The sequence below is a fragment of the Erpetoichthys calabaricus genome, chromosome 4 (assembly GCF_900747795.2).
Source record: "Erpetoichthys calabaricus chromosome 4, fErpCal1.3, whole genome shotgun sequence".
Classification (NCBI taxonomy): Eukaryota; Metazoa; Chordata; class Cladistia; order Polypteriformes; family Polypteridae; genus Erpetoichthys; species Erpetoichthys calabaricus.
Genome location: NC_041397.2, coordinates 51,111,909 through 51,130,953, shown reverse-complemented (window position 1 = coordinate 51,130,953; position 19,045 = coordinate 51,111,909). Strand labels below are relative to the sequence as shown.

Below are 19,045 nucleotides of genomic sequence, written 5' to 3'. Positions count from 1 at the left end.
TGACTGTTGTAGGGTCACAGCAAATTTTACACAGCCATACAGTGTACCTTCAAACTGGCAGTGTACACCAGCAGAATCCTCGGTGTTAAACCCTCCCAAGCCCCACAGCATCGTGCGTCCAGCGAGAGCTGTGATTGGTCCATCATTCAATCTTTCTTTTTCTGTTTGAGGTTTTATGGCAGTTGGCAAACTCTGTTATAAAGTGCTGCCACCATGAGTTCAAAAGAGAAACTGCATGTTGAGTTGGTTTGATTTATTTATTCTGTTTGGCATGCGGGCCAAAAATAACACATTTTGAGACAAAAGGTGCTGGCCATATACAATCTGATCTCGGGCCGTGATTGGCCCATGGGCCAGACTTTGGACATGCCTGTTTTATTTAATTTTTGCAGCAGTTCTGAGCTGTATACTGTATGTGCAGCTTGTGACGATCCAGCACTTAATGGAAAACTGATTGGATTCAAGTTTGCACACTGCAAGAACGAAATCTAAGCAAGTGAAAAGTATTTACTTCATGACAGTAAATCTTGTTTTCCTTATTGTAAGAATTATTGACTTATCAAAAATGTGTATTTACAATTATTTAGCTTACTTTAAGAAGTCTTGTCAAGTAAATTTTGCTTACCCCATTGTCAGATTTTTTGCTAAATAGAAGCAAAACATCTCCCATTTAAAGGTTTTGTCTAGTATTTGCATATGCATTTTTTGCAGTACAAGGAGTAATAATTTTGGTAGAAACATCCTTTGTTTGAATCTCTGTCAGAAGTAATGTTTATTTTGCATTAAAACAAAAATGCACTGACGTCTTTTAAATGTCTCCTAAAGAGCATACTGTACAATGAATATAATGAAAGGAATGTCCATAGCATGCCTGAAGGCTACATGTACACATTAATGCTGCATTGCATTCATTGAACACAATGTGTTGGTAGAAGGCAGCAATCTCTTGAGACATTTGCTGATAATGGATTATTTGTAGTAACAGCAGTGGAAAACTGTCAATTGGACCTAACCCTTCATACCATGTTAGATGATCATGACTTTTCTGAAGTAATATAGATTTAATCTGTTGTTACTTTGCTGCAAGTAGTCTGTCCTAACTAAATGCTTGTTACAGTTCTTAATGAAAACAGAAGAACTGAGTGTGATACAGCCTTTCAATATATATGCTGTTTTAGAAATTGGATATACAGTATAACCAGAAATGTTTAATGAGCATTTGGCAAGTTCAATATTCTAAACTATTTTTATTCACTGTGCTTAATTATTTTTCTTCTATATGGTATTATGTAAACACATTAACTCATGTAATCTCTTATTGAGGTAAGGGAATTTAATTATTTTTCAAGTTGTAGACTGAGAATGAGAACAACAAATTTATATAAAAAAATAATAATCATTGAATTAGAATTGTGTTGAAACTAACCCATCCTGGACCAGCCAGCCCATAGCATAGATGGTGTACAGTTTGTGCCTTTTCTGATTGTGCATATTGTATGGTGTGTGTAATTAATCATAAAAGTGAAGCCATTTTCATAATAAATGAAAAGATTAAATCCACCAAAAATCTGCATTCCAACACCAACTTCACCATGCCAGGTGAACATAGTTAACGTTGGAACTACGTTTTTGCTGAATCTGACTGGATATCCTCCTCAAGAAAATTCCCAAGAAGAAGTAGTTTGGATTTTTTTTTTTATTTGTTTAGCCTTCATCATCCATAATTTGTACAATTTAAAGTAAGTTGCATTCATTGTAACTGTAAAATCTAACGCGAAATGAATTGTTGACTAGATAAAAATGTATTGAATGAGTTTGCTTCAATATTTGCTACATGTGATAGGTTAGTGTCCCATGCATAATTATTTCCCCTGGGACTACAGCTGCCCATGATATCATAAACAAGAAAATGGGCTCAGAAAAGGAATAAGTCATTGTTGATGTTTGTTGAGAAAATTTGGTACAAGTACGGATACTTTTGTTTTCAATTTTTCTGTTTAATAAAAAATAAAAATAGTATATCTTGCATTATTAACTCCAAATAGAGGGAGAGGCACAGTACTTTCTTAGAGTAAAACTGCTGTTTCTCGAGATCAGTAGGAACCAGTTGAAGTGGTTTGAGTTTGCAATTAAAATTCTCCCTGGCCACCCTCCTCAGGAGACATACACGATATAGCTCACAAGGAGAAGACTGGAGGCCTAACCAGAACATCCAGGATTATATCTCTTGGCTACTCTGGTAACATCTGGGAATTTTCCAGGAGGAGTTGGAGCAGTATAATGAGGATAGGATTGACAGCATGCCCAGCTCAGCTTGCTGACATTGCAGTCCTCACCAGGATAAGCAGATAAGCAGAGTACAGTTGAAGTATCTGTATCACCGTTTTTAAGTGCACCATATATTCAGAACATTCCTTTGACTTTAGAAAAGTTATACTTAATCATATCAGATATAACTAAATTAACATTTTGTAGAAATCTGCCTTAATGTTGCTTAATTGTTATTTAAATGTTTCTAACTACTTGTGTCCTTTTACAGGATAAATTTAATTCAACATCATTTGCTTTTGCATTCACACTGATACACAGACTCATAATATAGCATATTAAAATAGTATTTTTTTTACTATATGGTTTAAAATACTTTTTATTAGCCACTAATGTAATTAAATAATGTGTAATGACTGAAGCATGCAAATAATAAAATCTAGAAAGTACACCTGTCATCCTCATGAGTATTTGGCAAGAACATTTCTATCATTCCTTGATGAGTCCTGATCTGCTTGTCTTTTCAAATTAACCCAGTGCTGCATTTGTAAATGGAACAGTAGCTAATAAAAAGATAAAAATAAAAGCTATTCAAGATTATGCCAAGGCAATAAGCCATGCATTTTACTTGGAGTAATGCTCTCCAACAGCAGCTGTAATCAGCTTTCATCTCACTGGCCAGAGATCAAATGGATTTCTGCCTGTACTTTACTGTACTTTTTGTGCAGGAGATGTGCATCTGAATTTCATGATGACAGTAAATGTCAAGTGCTTTAACAATGTTTGTCTCAGTGTTGCTGTTTATTTAATTGGCAAAATCGGGGCTTGGGTGGTATCTCCTTAAATTCATGTCTAGGTTGATTTTTTTTTATTCCATTAACAAGTTTAGTCATCTTTATTACTTTTAAATTGGCTGCTTATTATTTTTGCAGAAACTGTTGTGTTACATGTGCTTGTGCTTCCAACAACAGTCATACTTTATTTGTTCTTTGTGGCTACTTAATGATTGCTAAGAATGGAGAGTTCATGTACATGTCCAGTAAGTACAGTAATCCCTCCTCCATCGCGGGGGTTGCATTCTAGAGCCACCCGCGAAATAAGAAAATCCGCGAAGTAGAAACCATATGTTTATATGGTTATTTTAATATTGTCATGCTTGGGTCACAGATTTGCGTAGAAACACAGGAGGTTGTAGAGAGACAGGAATGTTATTCAAACACTGCAAACAAACATTTGTCTCTTTTTCAAAAGTTTAAACTGTGCTCCATGACAAGACAGAGATGACAGTTCCGTCTCACAATTAAAAGAATGCAAACATATCTTCCTCTTCAAAGGAGTCAGGAGCAGAGACTGTCATAAAGGCAGAGGAAAATCAATAGGGCTGTTTGGCTTTTAAGTATGCGAAGCACCGCGGCACAAAGCTGTTGAAGGCGGCAGCTCACACCCCCTCCGTCAGGAGCAGAGAGAGAGAGAGAGACAGAGAAAAACAAGCAAGCAAAAATCAATACGTGCCCTTCGAGCTTTTAAGTATGCGAAGCACCGTGCAGCATGTCGTTTCAGGAAGCAGCTGCACAAAAGATAGCAACGTGAAGATAATCTTTCAGCATTTTTAGACTAGCGTCCGTATCGTCTAGGTGTGGGAACAGCCCCTCTGCTCAATCCCCCTACGTCAGGATCAGAGAAAGTCAGCGCAAGAGAAAGAGAAATGTAAGCTGGGTAGCTTCTCAGCCATCTGCCAATAGCGTCCCTTGTATGAAATCAACTGGGCAAACCAACTGAGGAAGCATGTACCAGAAATTAAAAGACCCATTGTCCGCAGAAACCCGCGAAGCAGCGAAAAATCTGCGATATATATTTAAATATGCTTACATATAAAATCCGCGATGGAGTGAAGCCGCGAAAGGCTAGAGAGGGATTACTGTATAGTTAATGTATTTGAATACTGATGCAGTTCTTTTCTTTGTGGAGTTTGTACATTGTTTGTCTGTGTGACATTTTCTTCACATGCTTCATTTTTTTCCTACCCATAATATGGGCCTTATGCATGTTGACTTGGCAAAGTTGTCCCAATATTCTATTCACTTTAAAAGTTGTAAACATTTGCATTTTAACTTCATGACTTTGTAGTTTGTTCCAGAGTCTCGTGACTCTTTTTGTGAATAATTGCATCCTAGCTTACATCTTAAACTCTCACTTCTCTTTAATTTCCAACTTGTTTTTCTGCTTTATCAGTGTCATTAACAAGTTTGTATTTCCTGGATTAGGCCCCCATAAAGCCTTCTCTACTCAAGACTAAAATATTTAATTTCCCTTAGCCTGTCAGATAGGACATGCCCTTCATGTTAGGGATGCAATTGCTGGAGATTATAATAGCTAGGGAAGGAGGAGACGCATCTTTACAGAATTGAATGTTCAAAACAAAAAAATAATAATTTTTTTTTTTTGAGGGTGGGATTTTGTACTGGGGAAAATAGTATACAGTATACTCCTTACTTTGCATTTTTGGGTTTCATAGCTTAGTGCTTTTTTAAAAAAAATAGTTTCTTTCTAGCTGTTCAATTTACATAGATGGCTGCTACCTTGTCTGTTCAGCCAGCCAACTCACGTAAGCATAAATCATGTCATTCAGGCAGACTGCACTAGCAGTTGGTGTCGTCCTTATCTGTCCAGGCAGCTCCTCAATAAGGCAGCTGTTACTTTAAACTTCTGACAGCTCTGAGTTTTTAATTTAATTCTGTTAACCTTCCTTTCAATCGAATATGTAATTCTGATATTACTCCTTGTAAATAACTTAAATAATGCACTGATTTTAATCCTCGTTTTGGTAATCCTTGAGACTTTTCTCAATATGCATATTCCTAACCTTTGCCACTCAAAAAATAACTGATGTGGTGACAAAAAAAATTTTTTGTTTATTTTCATTTATTCCAGTCAATGTAATATGTTGTGAACAAGTTTTTGAAGTACCTAACAGCAGAGGGTAGAACACAAGAATCAACAAAACAATCCATATAACCTCAGTTGTAAGTAGGAGATTAATCTTGATAATGCAAATAAAACCACTATAAAATCCACTTTCTTAGCTGATTTTGTAACATCTTAAATAGTGGGAGTAGGCAGTAAGCATAAAATCTGGACACTTATCCATTGAGGCACACGATTAGACCCTTTCAAATACTTAGTAATACTGGACCAATTAAGAAATTCGAACAAACCTACAATGTACTTTATTTTGATGGGCGAGCTGGCCAAAGTACATAAATAAAACCCACAAAGGCATATGGAGTACCTTAAAACTCTAGATTAATAGTTACTTAACAGAGAAAAATTGATGCACCATGCCACCAGAAAAGAAAACTTAGTTCTGTTTGGGTTTGTGCAGAATTGAGCCTTGTGATGAACTGGCATCATATTCAGGGTTAGTTTCTGCCCTGCATCCACAATAGGCACTTGGTCCTCGTAATCCAGAATAGGCTTAGACATGTTTAAATTTTATACAATGTTTTAATTAGAAAACTCCATCAAATAGCTGTGTTTTACATAATTTTACATGTATTTTCTGGTGGTCCTTAGATATGCTGACTTCTTTGGTGACACTGAAGTGGCCTGGAGTTGGTTTGAGCCTTGCTTCCACTGCTGTCCCTTGTGAAGAATGGTGGAAAACCAAGGTTAAAATGAATAATTGATTGCTTTGGCTCTAGTATCTCAAATGTAACACAATTTCCCAAAGATTATGAAAACACAAACTGTGTCATTTTCATTCATCCAGACCTTAGTCATATGTGAAGAAGATGCTTTTGGTCAAGCAAATGCAACCTTTAAAATAAATAAATATTACTATAAAATATCTTTAAACTGATTGGAAAGATACAGATTAAAATAGTAATGTACTGGATGCATTGCTTCATGTTTGATATTTTGAGTTTTCTTCCTGTTTTATGTTTATCTTCTATATAATATAGTTATGAACATTAATATTTCATTTAAATGGATGTTACTTTTCATTAGTTTTAATTTTCTAAGGAGCCCTAATGGATGTGTTTTTTTTTTTTATCTTCAAGTTTTTTTGTCCCTAAGCATGTTTTATCGCTTACCAAGTTGTTTGTCCATATGGTAAAATCCACTTGGGGGGACACTATATAACTATGACTGCTTTAATGTATGTCCTTTGCTCCTTGTGTTTTCTTTCAATATTTTAAGGATGGCATTCTGATGTATGAATACTTCAAATGAGTTTAAATGAATATCTTTAAGTTAACAAATACTCTAGTTTTTTAGACATTATACTTTCTATTTTCTTTGACTCTTCTCTGACTTGAATTCTCGTCTTCCATGTTATATTGTTTTAGATTCCTTTTCTTGACATAGGGACTAACATGTTTCCAGAGGTATCCATATGAAAGTTGTGGGAATCCCGTTAAGCGCATTTGAGACATTAATCATTTCATATGTTTCAGATAAGAACAAATTAAAAACTAGAATGGCATTAGAAGAAATAACTGAGATTTCTAAAGTGAATTAAGTATCTGTAAGATCACCAAGCGCTACAGAAATGTTATTCTGATGATGATGTTCTCAGTTTTACTGTTAATTACTGTTTGAACAATTATACTTCAAATAGAATTGTCCATTATCACAGCCCTTTTATTATCCGCAAGTTAGAAAAATTGTTAAAAAGAACACCCCCAACTTGGCTCTTTTTTTGGTTTATTTTTCTTTCCCCCCTTTACTTCTGTGGTTAAAACTGTACTATTAATTGTTGTTGAAGATACAGGCAGCATTTCCAGACCTTACCAAACTACTTCAAAGACTGCACCCCTAGATTATCTGAGGCAACATTGGATCTTTTAATTAGTTTCTCAGTTCATGAAAGCAAATCAGCCATCAAAACTATACACACTTTATCAGTTTTTGAAAAGCATTTTCAACTGAGATTACTAAAAATATTTACAGGACAATTGTAAACTGTTCTATCAAGTCAGTGCCTTATAGGTCATATGTTTTGAAAAGGCCCTATGCTTCAGTCATATTGAAAAACTCCACTCTTAATTTGTCCGATAATTCACCAGGCAGCACAACACAAATTCAGTTACCGACACAATGTTTTATGCCCTCCTCAGGACATCATAAATGGATGCTCCAAAAAATGTAACGCTGTTGTCACGCTCCATGGCATCCCTTCTGATGGGGATTGTGGTTAGCCTCTTGATTTCTAAAGTTGATGATCATTCCCTTTGTTTTACTGACATTAAGGGAGAGATTGTTGTGCTGGAACAATATTTTCAGAATGCAAAACTCTTCTCTGTTAGCTGTCTCATCATTGTTGGAGTCAATTTAATAAGGGAGTATTGCAGTTGGCTCAGCACACGACCTTGTTGGGGTGCTTAGAATGAATATCAATGTGGATGCTGTCAACACATGATAGGGTCTGTCCGGTTGCAGAAAGTGGCATGAAGCCAACCTAATATTATAATGCCACTTTACTATTGTGACAGATATGCGCGCCCTCGCTCCCTTGAACCCTCAGACCACACGTCAGACACCATGTAAAAGTCCAAAGATGAATATTTATTATAATAATAAAGTGCACAAAGCACCACCACTCCACTATACTCAATAACAATCAATAATCAATCCTCCAATCTCCCAGACGCGTTGCCACCCTTCCACCCAGCTCAGCTCGACGTCTGGGATTTCCCACAGTCCTTTTATAGTCCTTGACCTGGAAGTGCTTCTGAGCCCTCAGTCCATGTGATTATACAGCACTTCCGGGTCAGGTAAAAACTTTTTTCTTCAGCCCGGACTATACGGAAAATATAAATCCCTGGGCCTCCCTGCAGCGACTAATGGTGGCCCCCAAAGTATCCAGTAGGGCTGTGCATTATAACTCCACTGTCCATGATTCCCTGCTGGCATTCGGGGTGCCTCCATGCTGCAAGGAGGGCTCCATCTGGCAGCCTGGGGGTATTGGCCGGGATGAATGGCTGGCCATATCTGACACTATTTACTACTACAAGCCACAAAAAGGTATGACTAAATTTACTCAGAAAAAATGTGTGATTATGCAGATAAAGACATGGAAAAATTATTTGTTTTCACAGCATTATAGTTTTTACTTTTTTCTGATTACTGTTCCATCTTCTTTATAAGCCAGATTTTCTTTACCATAAAATTTTATTCTTTGACACTATGCCAACCAGTTTTATTTAGTAATTCCCACATTGTTTTTCAAAAAGTATAATTTCTTTAAATTCCTATTTTTGTTCTCATTTTTGAAGCAAATGAGCCAGTAGCCCATTTTGGGGAAAAAAGTGTTTTTTCTCCTTACTTTATTAGTCATTTTTATCTTGCGACTCAAGGTTCTTAGTGAATTTGCACTCCTTTGACCTGATACAAATCTTTCAGTTGCAAATTTTCCATTGCATGTTATTGTGGCACCTAATTGATTCAAGATGTCTCTTACTAAACAAACAAGCAATCTGTGCAAGTTAAGTACAATATTTGCTGTAGATGTTTTATTCCTTCTTGCTTCCCTGTAGAAATAAGAAAGGATTCCACTCGAAAAACTTAAAAAGACTTTGATTTTTTTATTTTATTTTATTTTTTTTGTTTTTGCAATCTAATTATTTTATTTGAGATCAACTGGGTGGCTGGCTCCGGAGGTTGGAATGGACAGTACTACACAAAATAGTTTGAGTTCTAAATCTCTGGCAGATCCTACTGTATGTCCTGGCAAGAATCAATGTCAAGTGTGCCTCAGGCAAGCACAGGTCTGTCCCCAGTACTGGGTCCTGTTCTCTTCTCTCTGTACACCACCTCACTAAGCCCTATCTTCCAATCCCATGGTTTCTCTGATCAGTGCTATGCTGACAACACACAGCCATTCATGTCTTTCACTCCTGAGGGCTTCATGGGATCAACTAGAATCTTAGCATTTCTCACTGATATCTCAGCTTGGCAAAGATGGACTTCCCAGCCAGCCCATCTATTTAACATCCCATCTCTGTTTAGCTAGACTCATTACTACTAACATTCACCAAATTAGTATGCAACATTGGGGTGGTGATCGATGTCCAGCTATCCATCAGTGACCATATTTCAGTTGTCTCTAATTCTTGCACGTTCATTCTGTATAACATCTGCCAGATCAGACCATACCTGACAGAGTATGCAGCACAGCTCCTGGTTCAAGCTTTGATCTTGTCATGTCCGGCTTACTGCAACTCCCTATTGACAGGAGTACCTGCATGTGCCACCAAGTCATTGCAGATGATTCAAAAGCATAACGTCTTCTGTTTAGGCTACTGTCACTCTTCATTTTTGGGCTCTACACTGACTCCATGTAGCAGCATGTATCAAGTTCAAATCTTTTATGCTTTCCTTCAGAGTAATAGGGGAGTAAGCACCTGTGTATATGGAGGTACTATGCTCTTTCGCATGGCATCATCAAATATTAGTCCGGATATTTTCATTTGTAGCTCAAAGCTGGTCTAATGCGCTGCCCAACTCTATTTGAATTTCTGACTGCCTCAATATGTTTAAGAAGCATTTGAAGTCTTTCTCATTCTGTGAACAGGTCTAATTGATAATGGCTTTGATAGGTTAATGTTACTAAGAAAAGAGTAATTAGTTTTGCGTTCTGTTTCATTTAGTGCTCTTCACTTGCGATGAACAATTTTGCAGCCATGTCCTATAACAGTTGTACCTAAATAGTTCACCAGGCTGATGATTACTCAATTATACTAACCTCTTCAGAAAGTAACTTTAGATAAGAGTGCCGGCTAAGCGAATAAATGTAAAATGGCTTATCACATCACTCACCCACACCCTAACAATTAAGGCTGTAATATTTATTTTAACAATATGTTTATACACAAAAATATTGCTTACATTTCCTTAAAAGTTACTTAAACTATTCTCTAAATTCTGTATTGCTTATAAATATATGAGAATTTATAAGTTCTTGTCAGCATTTTATCTATAAGTGAATTATTTGTGAAATAAGCAAATAAGGGCCAGTGTTTTATAACTATTCACCATTGTGCAGGTTAAATTTACACCTTGGCACATGCAGGATTAAATGTATACCTATGACTTGTGTTCAGTTCTTGTTAATTGATTGAAGTCTATGCACATTATTAATCCATCCCTCACTAGCCATTAACGGGACATCCAGAGGAGGCGTGTGCATGATAATACCGAGTACACTAGGCAAAATCGTTTGTGAAATAACACAATAATTCTGTGAAGTAACTCAATACTGTTACAAAGTAACACAATTCTTTTCTTAAATAACACATTTTTATTTTTATTTTTTTTGAGTAGAGGAAATAGTCTTTTGTAGAGGACTAGATTGTCAAAATATTAAAACAGAGATTCCTATCATTGAGACAGGCATCCAAAAAATTAGCAAATATGGTCAAAATGGAACAATTGTGAGTAGTAGCTAATCACAAGGTGTAGGCACAAGTTCAAGCAGAACTTTAAGGCAAAGATTAGTGTAAGAACACCACAACCTTCAGACAAGAAAAAGAAAGGTGCTGAAAAAGGGATGTGGGGGAAAAAAAATCTAAGCTTTGTGTGAAATTCAGGAGGTTTGCCAAATATACAAGCAAATTAATTCAGGTGACTGCCAAATTATTGTGAATAAAAGTAAGAGGTATGGTCACAGGCAAACTGTGTTGAGATGATGCTTGCGAAAAAGGGCATAGTAAGAAAGATTGTGTTAAAAAAAAAAATCTAATGTTTATTTTGTAGCTATTGGCTTTTACCTGATAATCAAGGGTATTTGTTTTATAATCTTAACTCTTTGCCTTTCTTCATTTCTGAAATATAGCAAGCCAGACATTGCTCGCAATGGAGTTTCACCTTTTGATCCTGAGTATGAATAAACTGATTAAATGATGATGAATAGGGTGGATGAGTAGTTTATGATTTTACAAAAGTAATTTTGCTTTTTTAACATATCCTTGCTTCTTTTATTTATTTTCTGTAGCTTAGGTAATTTTACTGTAATAGTCAGTGTCTATGAACTATTTGTAACACCTTATTATAAACCATCTTTAGTTGATTTATATAGTTCGGTGTGTTTCATAGTCAACATAATATGTGCATTAAAATGACTTGGTATTACCTGTGAAAAAGAGGATGACCTTTTTAATTGTTTTGCATTCTTAACCTTGTTTTTCTTATTTTGAGTTGTATAATCTTGTTTGACTGTTATCCTTCTAGCACTAGAGATGAAAGAATTGCATGAAGCATTTGAAAGCTCAAATTACAAAAGTAATTGTCTAATGACATTTCTCAATGATAGAGATATTCACCACAATATTCACCAGAGTCATGATCACTTTAAATTGGTTTAAATGGCTGTAATGAAATGACCATTGAGGAATGGTCCCTAAAGACGATTGTAATGCTTATGAGCAATGTTTCATTAATGTTTAGTACTCTAGTCAAGAGTAGAAGTGCCTCCTGTGCACACCATACACAGTAGCCACATATAGAATCAAATTGTAAATCACAAACTGTTGGCAGTATCATTTTGTTTTCTGCTTTGTGCCGAGTTTAAGGTTCCACCTACTGTGACCTATTCATTTAATGATACCGCCATCCACACCTCTTGAGGACTAACCAAAGAGACAGGTTTTTGTTTTTTTTTTTTGTTCTCTTTCCATTATGAATTTATTCTTCACTATATTCAGTTTAATGTGTACAACAAACTACACTATAGATATTAATTCAGTGAAAATGAACATATTGAGAAGAATAAAGTGCATGTTTAGTAACCAGGGTAGTGTATTAAGGAGAATGTTTTTTTTTATTTGAATTCAGAAAGTGCTGTCAGATATACTCAATATAGCTTGTATTCACTGAAAGGATCATTGTGTATCTCTTCTAGAGATGCTGCTATATTTTGCTATCATTACTTGCTATTTAGATATAAATGAAAATATCTTTTTTTCCTTTTTGGCTTCCAGCTTTACACTAAATTTTATATGTAATGAAAAAATACAATTACAATGCACTCTTCTTAAAGGAAAAAAAATCAATCTTCTAAAATTGCCCACTATCCATAGTAAATGGCATGTTTCAGTGTCCCAAGGAGTGGCTTACATGACATCTTACAAACACTGACATTTTATGCCTACTTGAAACTGTGAATGAATTTCATTTCAAGTGATTAAAAAACGCATTTTAAGCAGTATTTGCATTATCATTTGTGTGTCTTAACTGATTGAAAGTTATGAGCACTGGCCTTTATCATCACATTAATTCTGTTAGTAGTGATTATCAGATTCATGAACACAAACAAGTTGTGTGGATACGTGTAGGTGTCAGTTTGTGTCTGAGGGATGTTTTTTGTCTTAAATCCCTCATGGGGGAAGAGACTGAAGGCAAACCACTGTAGTAAACAGACTTTGTTAAATAAGTTACATTTACATTCTCTTTTTTTTTTTTTGGATGGGGCTAGTGGATGATGCAATTTTGTTCTGTTGTCATCTGTGTGAGGGGATACTTTTGATATGACATTGTGATTAATTGCAGTCTTTCATGTAAATGAGCACCACTACATAGATAACAAGGCTGCAGAAATTTCCAGATGTTTGCTGCATACTATAATTGAAGGTTACATGCAGATTAAATAGTCAGGAACGCAATTAATAGCCTTCAATAAACACTCACTTGTCTATATTATCTACCATTTTGCTAGGATTGTATTTCCCGAGTGAACATTGTAATCTGCTGTTCTTAGCAGATAGAAAATATATTGGGGGGGGGGGGAATCAGTCTGTTTTTGCCAAAAAAGATTTCTCCTCCAAATTTCAGAGACAGATAAACAAACATTCTAATGATTAGTGGGTACTTGAAAAGACAGTAGCCCATTTCAGAACAGATGCACTAAGTAATGACTTCTACTGTCAATCTTGTTCTTTGAGCCAACATTGGACAAAGTACCCAGGTCTCATGCAAAATGCTGCTGAAATAGACTGAAATGGAATAAATTGGTTCCAAAATGGATGGATAAATGGATGGGTTAGCAGTCTCTTAAATTCATCATTTCAAAATTATATTGCCTGATTTTGCAAAAAGTACACAGTTTTCTGTTCACAGATTTTAATTGCCATTCTGAAGCATTTCTTGTTCTTACGGTCATTTGTAAAGAATTGCAATGCAGTGTTTAGTGTGCAAAGAACAGTTTAGCAGCTAATTACAAATAAAATCCAGTATAAAAATATTTTCATCATATGTAATTGGCACAGCAGAATTTTATGTCACTTACAATAACAACTCAAAGTTTTATTAACTGTACCATGCCTCTGTAAAACCAAATATTCACAAGGAAGTCAGTAAATGCAAGGCATAACATTCAGGTATGTGTTTGGGGATTTAGTTAACTGATTTGAATTTTAGAGAAGTTTGCATACATACATATATATACATACATACATATATATATAATTCATGGCATTCGTGGTCTGAATCACAGTCTGATTGTATGGGTGGTTACCTACCAGCTAACGCTTGTGGATGGTCAGCAAGTCTGCTAACATCCACCACGGTACCCTCTTTCAGTTGTGAGAAGCAGATCATAGAATTGTTGAGTAGCGTACTCTTTGCATTATTTGACAGTAAAACAATTCAACCATATATATATATATATATATATATATATATATATAATATGTGTGTGTGTTTGTGTGCTTTAGAGAATTCTAAAACCAATTGGCTTGTCCAGTGATGATTTCCATTTGTCATATTAATATTTATGCCAATATTTTATGTTTTGTATTTATAATTAATTTTGCAGAAATCTGTTTTCACTATGACATTAAAGAATCTTTTTCTGATGATCGGTGTCAAAAAGGCCAAATTAAATCTACTGTGATTCAATGTTGTATGACAATAAAATGAGGTGAATGCTTTTTTATAAGCACATCTCAATAACATTGAACTGGCAATGCAAACTGGTAGTGCAGGTGCTTATATGATAGAGCCTTGGTCACAGAAACAAGTGTCTGTATGGATTTTAGAAATTTAAACTGCTAAGTCTGCTGGCATACAACTGAATGTCTTGAAGTTTACTAGGTGGAAAAAAGGCATGTGGTTTTGAGTGTGAAACAATTAGAAATGCTTTCTTTTGTGATAAAGATCCTGCATTGAGTTGATGCTGAGTGATGATGTGGGCTATTTAACCAGGTGCTTTGTGGTGTTGCCTGACTAGACTGTGATGCAGCTAGACAGTACTGGTCATCACTTTTTATGGTATTACAAGTAAAACAAAAAGTTAGGGAGAAAAAATCCCTTAAGGCTATTTTCTTCTCTATTATGCTTGTTTACAGTGTTTGTCATTTTCATTTAAAAACAGTATAAAGAGATATACATATTCTGTAATATTTTAGAAATATACTAAAAAAATACTTCATGATACTGCTAATGAAAACCTTTTACCTTTTTCAGACATTTCAACAGTCATCTTTGCATCAAAAGTCTAAAAAGAAAAGCAGAGGTGAGTATTTGTTACAGTGACGGTAGTATCCATTGGCCCTTTCATTGTTCTTTTTGCTGGTAGTATTGGTGGATGTGGTTTGTTATTATTATCATTATTATTATTATAACAACAATAATAATATTATACCTTTGGTTAATTTCTTTTTACAAGTCAAACTGCATTTACAATACATCAGTATAAACTTCAACTGTTTATATATTTTTTGCAGATTGAGTACAGGAAAGTTAGCTAACTTTCACCAGAGACTGAAACTGAATGTGAAAAACTGAATTTTTTAAACTATAATGCTTTAGACACTGGACCACATTGTCTGCCTCACCACACTGTTCTGATCTTGAGCTATAGATTTTTCCTTACAGCATTAACACCTTTTTTTGCCGTATTTCTTTCATTTTTATGTTTTGAGTCTATGTCTCATTGAGCATAACTTCAATAGATTTGAGGCAATCGATAAGATTATACTTATATAGATACAGCATATTAAAGAGAAAGGAAAAACATCAGCAGTTCGATAGTACTGTTTAAATCCAGTAAAATGTTAAGAAGTCTTGCATAAACCCTTTATTTTTACTGAAATATAAAATGACCAGAATGTCTAGATATCACACACAACTAACATTTAACACAAATAATAACTTTTGTTAGACTGGGACTTTAAATGCTTACACCTACCTTCATATATTTCATTCCTAAAAGATCAATAATAATTTTGCACTGACAAAGCTGCAAAAGGTGCCTTGTCAGCTATGATGAAATCACTTTCTAAGAGTACTTGTCATGTCTTGTCTGAAGTTGAGGCAGTGCCGAGCAAAAAAGTAAATTCAGCTGGGTCGCAGGTGCCGGAGTGGGCTGTAAACCTGAACAACATAGGTAGGTTCTGGTGATTTTCTTTATATGTAGCATTAAAGAGGAATTTACTTGCCCTCTGATACAGTATACATTATGTAAGACGTCTGGTACAAAGTCTATAGACTATATAGTAACAGTATCACTCTGTAGGCATTTCAGCCTACATACAGAACAGTAAAGGATGCAAAAACTAGTGTTTTGTTTTAGAGAAGACCAATCACAAAATAGTAAGCAAAATTAACAAAAAAAGCCTTCATGCCACACTGGTCTGGTTTCACTCCACAATCCAGGCTTACACTTGCCATCTTTTCTCACTGTTTCTCCCTACACAACCCTAGCCTCCTTAAATTCTTCCTAGAAAACCTTTGCTCAAAATTCACATTACAGCTGGGACTTAGCTTCTGATAACATCCTTGGGAAACACTCCAGGATCCTGATTTCACTACAAGTTTAAATGTTCTCAGGTTAAGATGCCCCCTAGTGACACCTAGGACCACTGTATTGTCTTTTCTCTTAAGTAGTAGTAGTACTAGTAGAATGGTGACACATGTAGTGAAATTCTTACTTGCATGTCCATCCAACATTCAGCTTGTCACCAGCTTTCAGGGCCATGATAAACATATTAAATTAAAATACTGTTGTGAGATTAATCTATTCTAAAAGGAGACCAGCTATGAATATCACTTAATTGCTCACCTTCCTAAACCTTCCTCTTCAGGACCAGGGGCTTGGCTTCACCTCAAAGAGTCCTTGCTGAGCACGATTATTGACATTATTGAATGTTGATGCCTAGATGGGTAGACAGTGGTGCGGTGGTTAAGGCTTTCGACTTCAGACCCAGAAGTTGTGGTTTCAAATTCCACCACTGCCACTGTGTGACTCTGAGCAAGTCACTTCACCAACCTGTGCTCTAATTGGAAAAAAACACAAAAAGAAACGTAACCAATGGTATCTCCAACGTTGCAAGTCACTTTGAATAAAAGTGTAGGCCAAATGAATAAATGTAAATGTATGTGTATTGCTGCCTCTGCTCCATAGACAACTAGGCAGTAATAACAGAAAAAGTCACACAATTGCTTATATTCTTTCACTATATGGAAGCTTATTTTTTTATTTCACAAAAATATTGCTTGCTGGTGCTGGACTAACATTGGAGGCATATGTTTAAGTGAGAGAGATTTTTTTTTTCCATTCCAAAACCTGACTTTCTGGGGCTTCTCTGTATTTGGCATCTTGGCTGCATTGTAGTCTGGTATGGCAACTGTACTGTGGCAGACCACAAGGCCAAGGATTAGGTATTTAAATTAACCCAATTCATCACTAGACAGCCACAGTCCCATCCATAAAGGGCAGAATATTTTTTGACAAAAGAATGCGGAGGGTAGTCCTCTAGGAAGCATCTAGACTGGAGTACCTACTGCTACAACAACAACAACAATTTGTTTCCATCCAGACTTGCGTAAATTTTTTAACCCTAGCCATTAAATTCATAACTCCCAGATAATCATTTGTTTAATCCATGGCTAAGACTCCATTAAGTCATCCGCATTACCAATGAACTCTTTTACTTGTACTTAAATGATTGCTTGATTTGTTTTAATTCATATTGTGTTTCTAATTTTCATTGCCATTGCCTTATTATTTTGTGACTGCAATGTCAATGTATTTGCATTGCATGTTTCTCTAGTGGGGGGCTAGCAAGAAATGGTTTCTGTTATACGGTATGGTATATTGACAGTACCCTCCAAATCTTTTGAAGATGTGATGTAATCTGTTATCACAATGTGTATATAATATGCAAACTCCCAAATTCACTTTATTAATATTCATCTGATTTTAGCGATCATAGTAATCCTTTGGTATTACAGTATGTTTTGTATATTTGTAATATCTGCAGATTTTTGCCCATTTTTAATTGAGTAATATTTATTTGGGTAGTATTGTAGTTAAAGTTATGAAATCGTTTTTAATTTTACTAGTAATAATGTTTAAAACGTGGATTCATGTTTAGTAAGAACATCAAAGGGCATTTGAAAGGTGCTTTCTTTAAATGTATTCATTGAAGCCTAGGTACTACAGAAGAAAGGTTAGTGTCCTGTTGATACTGAAGAGATGCTTGCTATTTCAGTGTAGATGCAAAAAAAAAAAAAAACACACCAAAGAGGCATGGCTTCAGTAAAATGCTTCATAAAATAAAAACTGACGGTGTCACTAACAGATTATTCTGGTGTGTTTCAGGCGCAGCAACAGCAATGAGTAAGAGGCGGATTTCTTGTAAAGACCTCGGTCGTGGGGACTGTGAAGGATGGCTTTGGAAGAAGAAAGATGCAAAGAGTTATTTTTCTCAGAAATGGAAAAAGTATTGGTTTGTTCTAAAAGATACCTCACTTTATTGGTACATGAATGAAGAAGTAAGTTTTGGATTTTTTTTTGAAATGTCTAAATATGTTTTGAAGTATTTTATATGAAAGTTAATCATTTTAAAAACACTTATTTAAAAAATTTAAAACAAATCAAATTGATCGAATCAGACTTCAGTAAAGGTTGACACAAAAAGTACTATCCTCTAAATTGTCTCTTTTTTTTAGAAATATTTTATGATGAATTGTTTTGAACAAGCTACCTTTATCTATTTCCTTTTAATTCAGATGTTCTGTTCAACCAATTTGCACTTTATATTTTCAATATTTTCATCTTTCTAACTTTTTCTCATGCCACTTTCTCCGAAACGTTTTTAGTGATGTATTCATCTGTATGTCTACAGAACAGAAATGTTTAGATAATCCCACTTTTTAAAGCATAGTTTGGACGAGAATTATACTAAAAGATTAAGGTGACACGGTAGATTAATTTGGGTATCTGTTTTGATTTTAAATGACAAAATCTGGTCACTGGATTTGGGAGCAGTAAACACTGTGTCACTGCACTGCCATGTTCAGAATATAAATAGGCAAAATCTTGATTAACAAATAGTAAATTCTTACAACAATAATTGTCTGCCTGTCAGACTGATAGGAAGCAACAATGTGTGTAAAGTATACTTTCATAAGGAAGGAAGGTAGCCCTTTAAAATTAATCTCTTTGGAAGAATAAATGAACAAGTGTTTTCGTTCCCTTCAAATTAGTATAGTGAAGGTATGTTGTAGTATCATTTTTTACATTTATGTACACTACTTACAGAGTAAACTTACAGTATGTGTCATGTACTGCTCTGATTAAATATACGTAATTGTTTTTTATGTTTAAAAAGAAAAGTGAACTTATACTTTCTGAAAATGCATGGATTGGAAATTTGTTCATCTGCTATTATTTTTGAAATACACATATTTGTTACATTGTATATGCTAATCTTGTATTATCTTACAGCACAATATATAGTTTTTCACAAAAACAATAATACATTTTTTAATAGGC

The 19,045-nt window shown here is 35.1% G+C and overlaps 1 protein-coding gene across 8 annotated transcripts in view; it reads left to right on the top strand.

Moving 5' to 3' along the window:
• The window catches only part of cnksr2a (connector enhancer of kinase suppressor of Ras 2a), a 676,696-nt gene that overhangs the window by 474,042 nt on the left and 183,609 nt on the right, over positions 1-19,045 (top strand). For all 8 annotated transcript variants that reach the window (XM_051926925.1, XM_028799452.2, XM_028799451.2 and 5 more), the window contains 2 exons: positions 14,731-14,779; positions 17,870-18,042. In XM_051926925.1, coding sequence (XP_051782885.1) covers positions 14,731-14,779; positions 17,870-18,042 — 222 coding nt within the window. The remainder of the gene's footprint in view (positions 1-14,730; positions 14,780-17,869; positions 18,043-19,045) is intronic.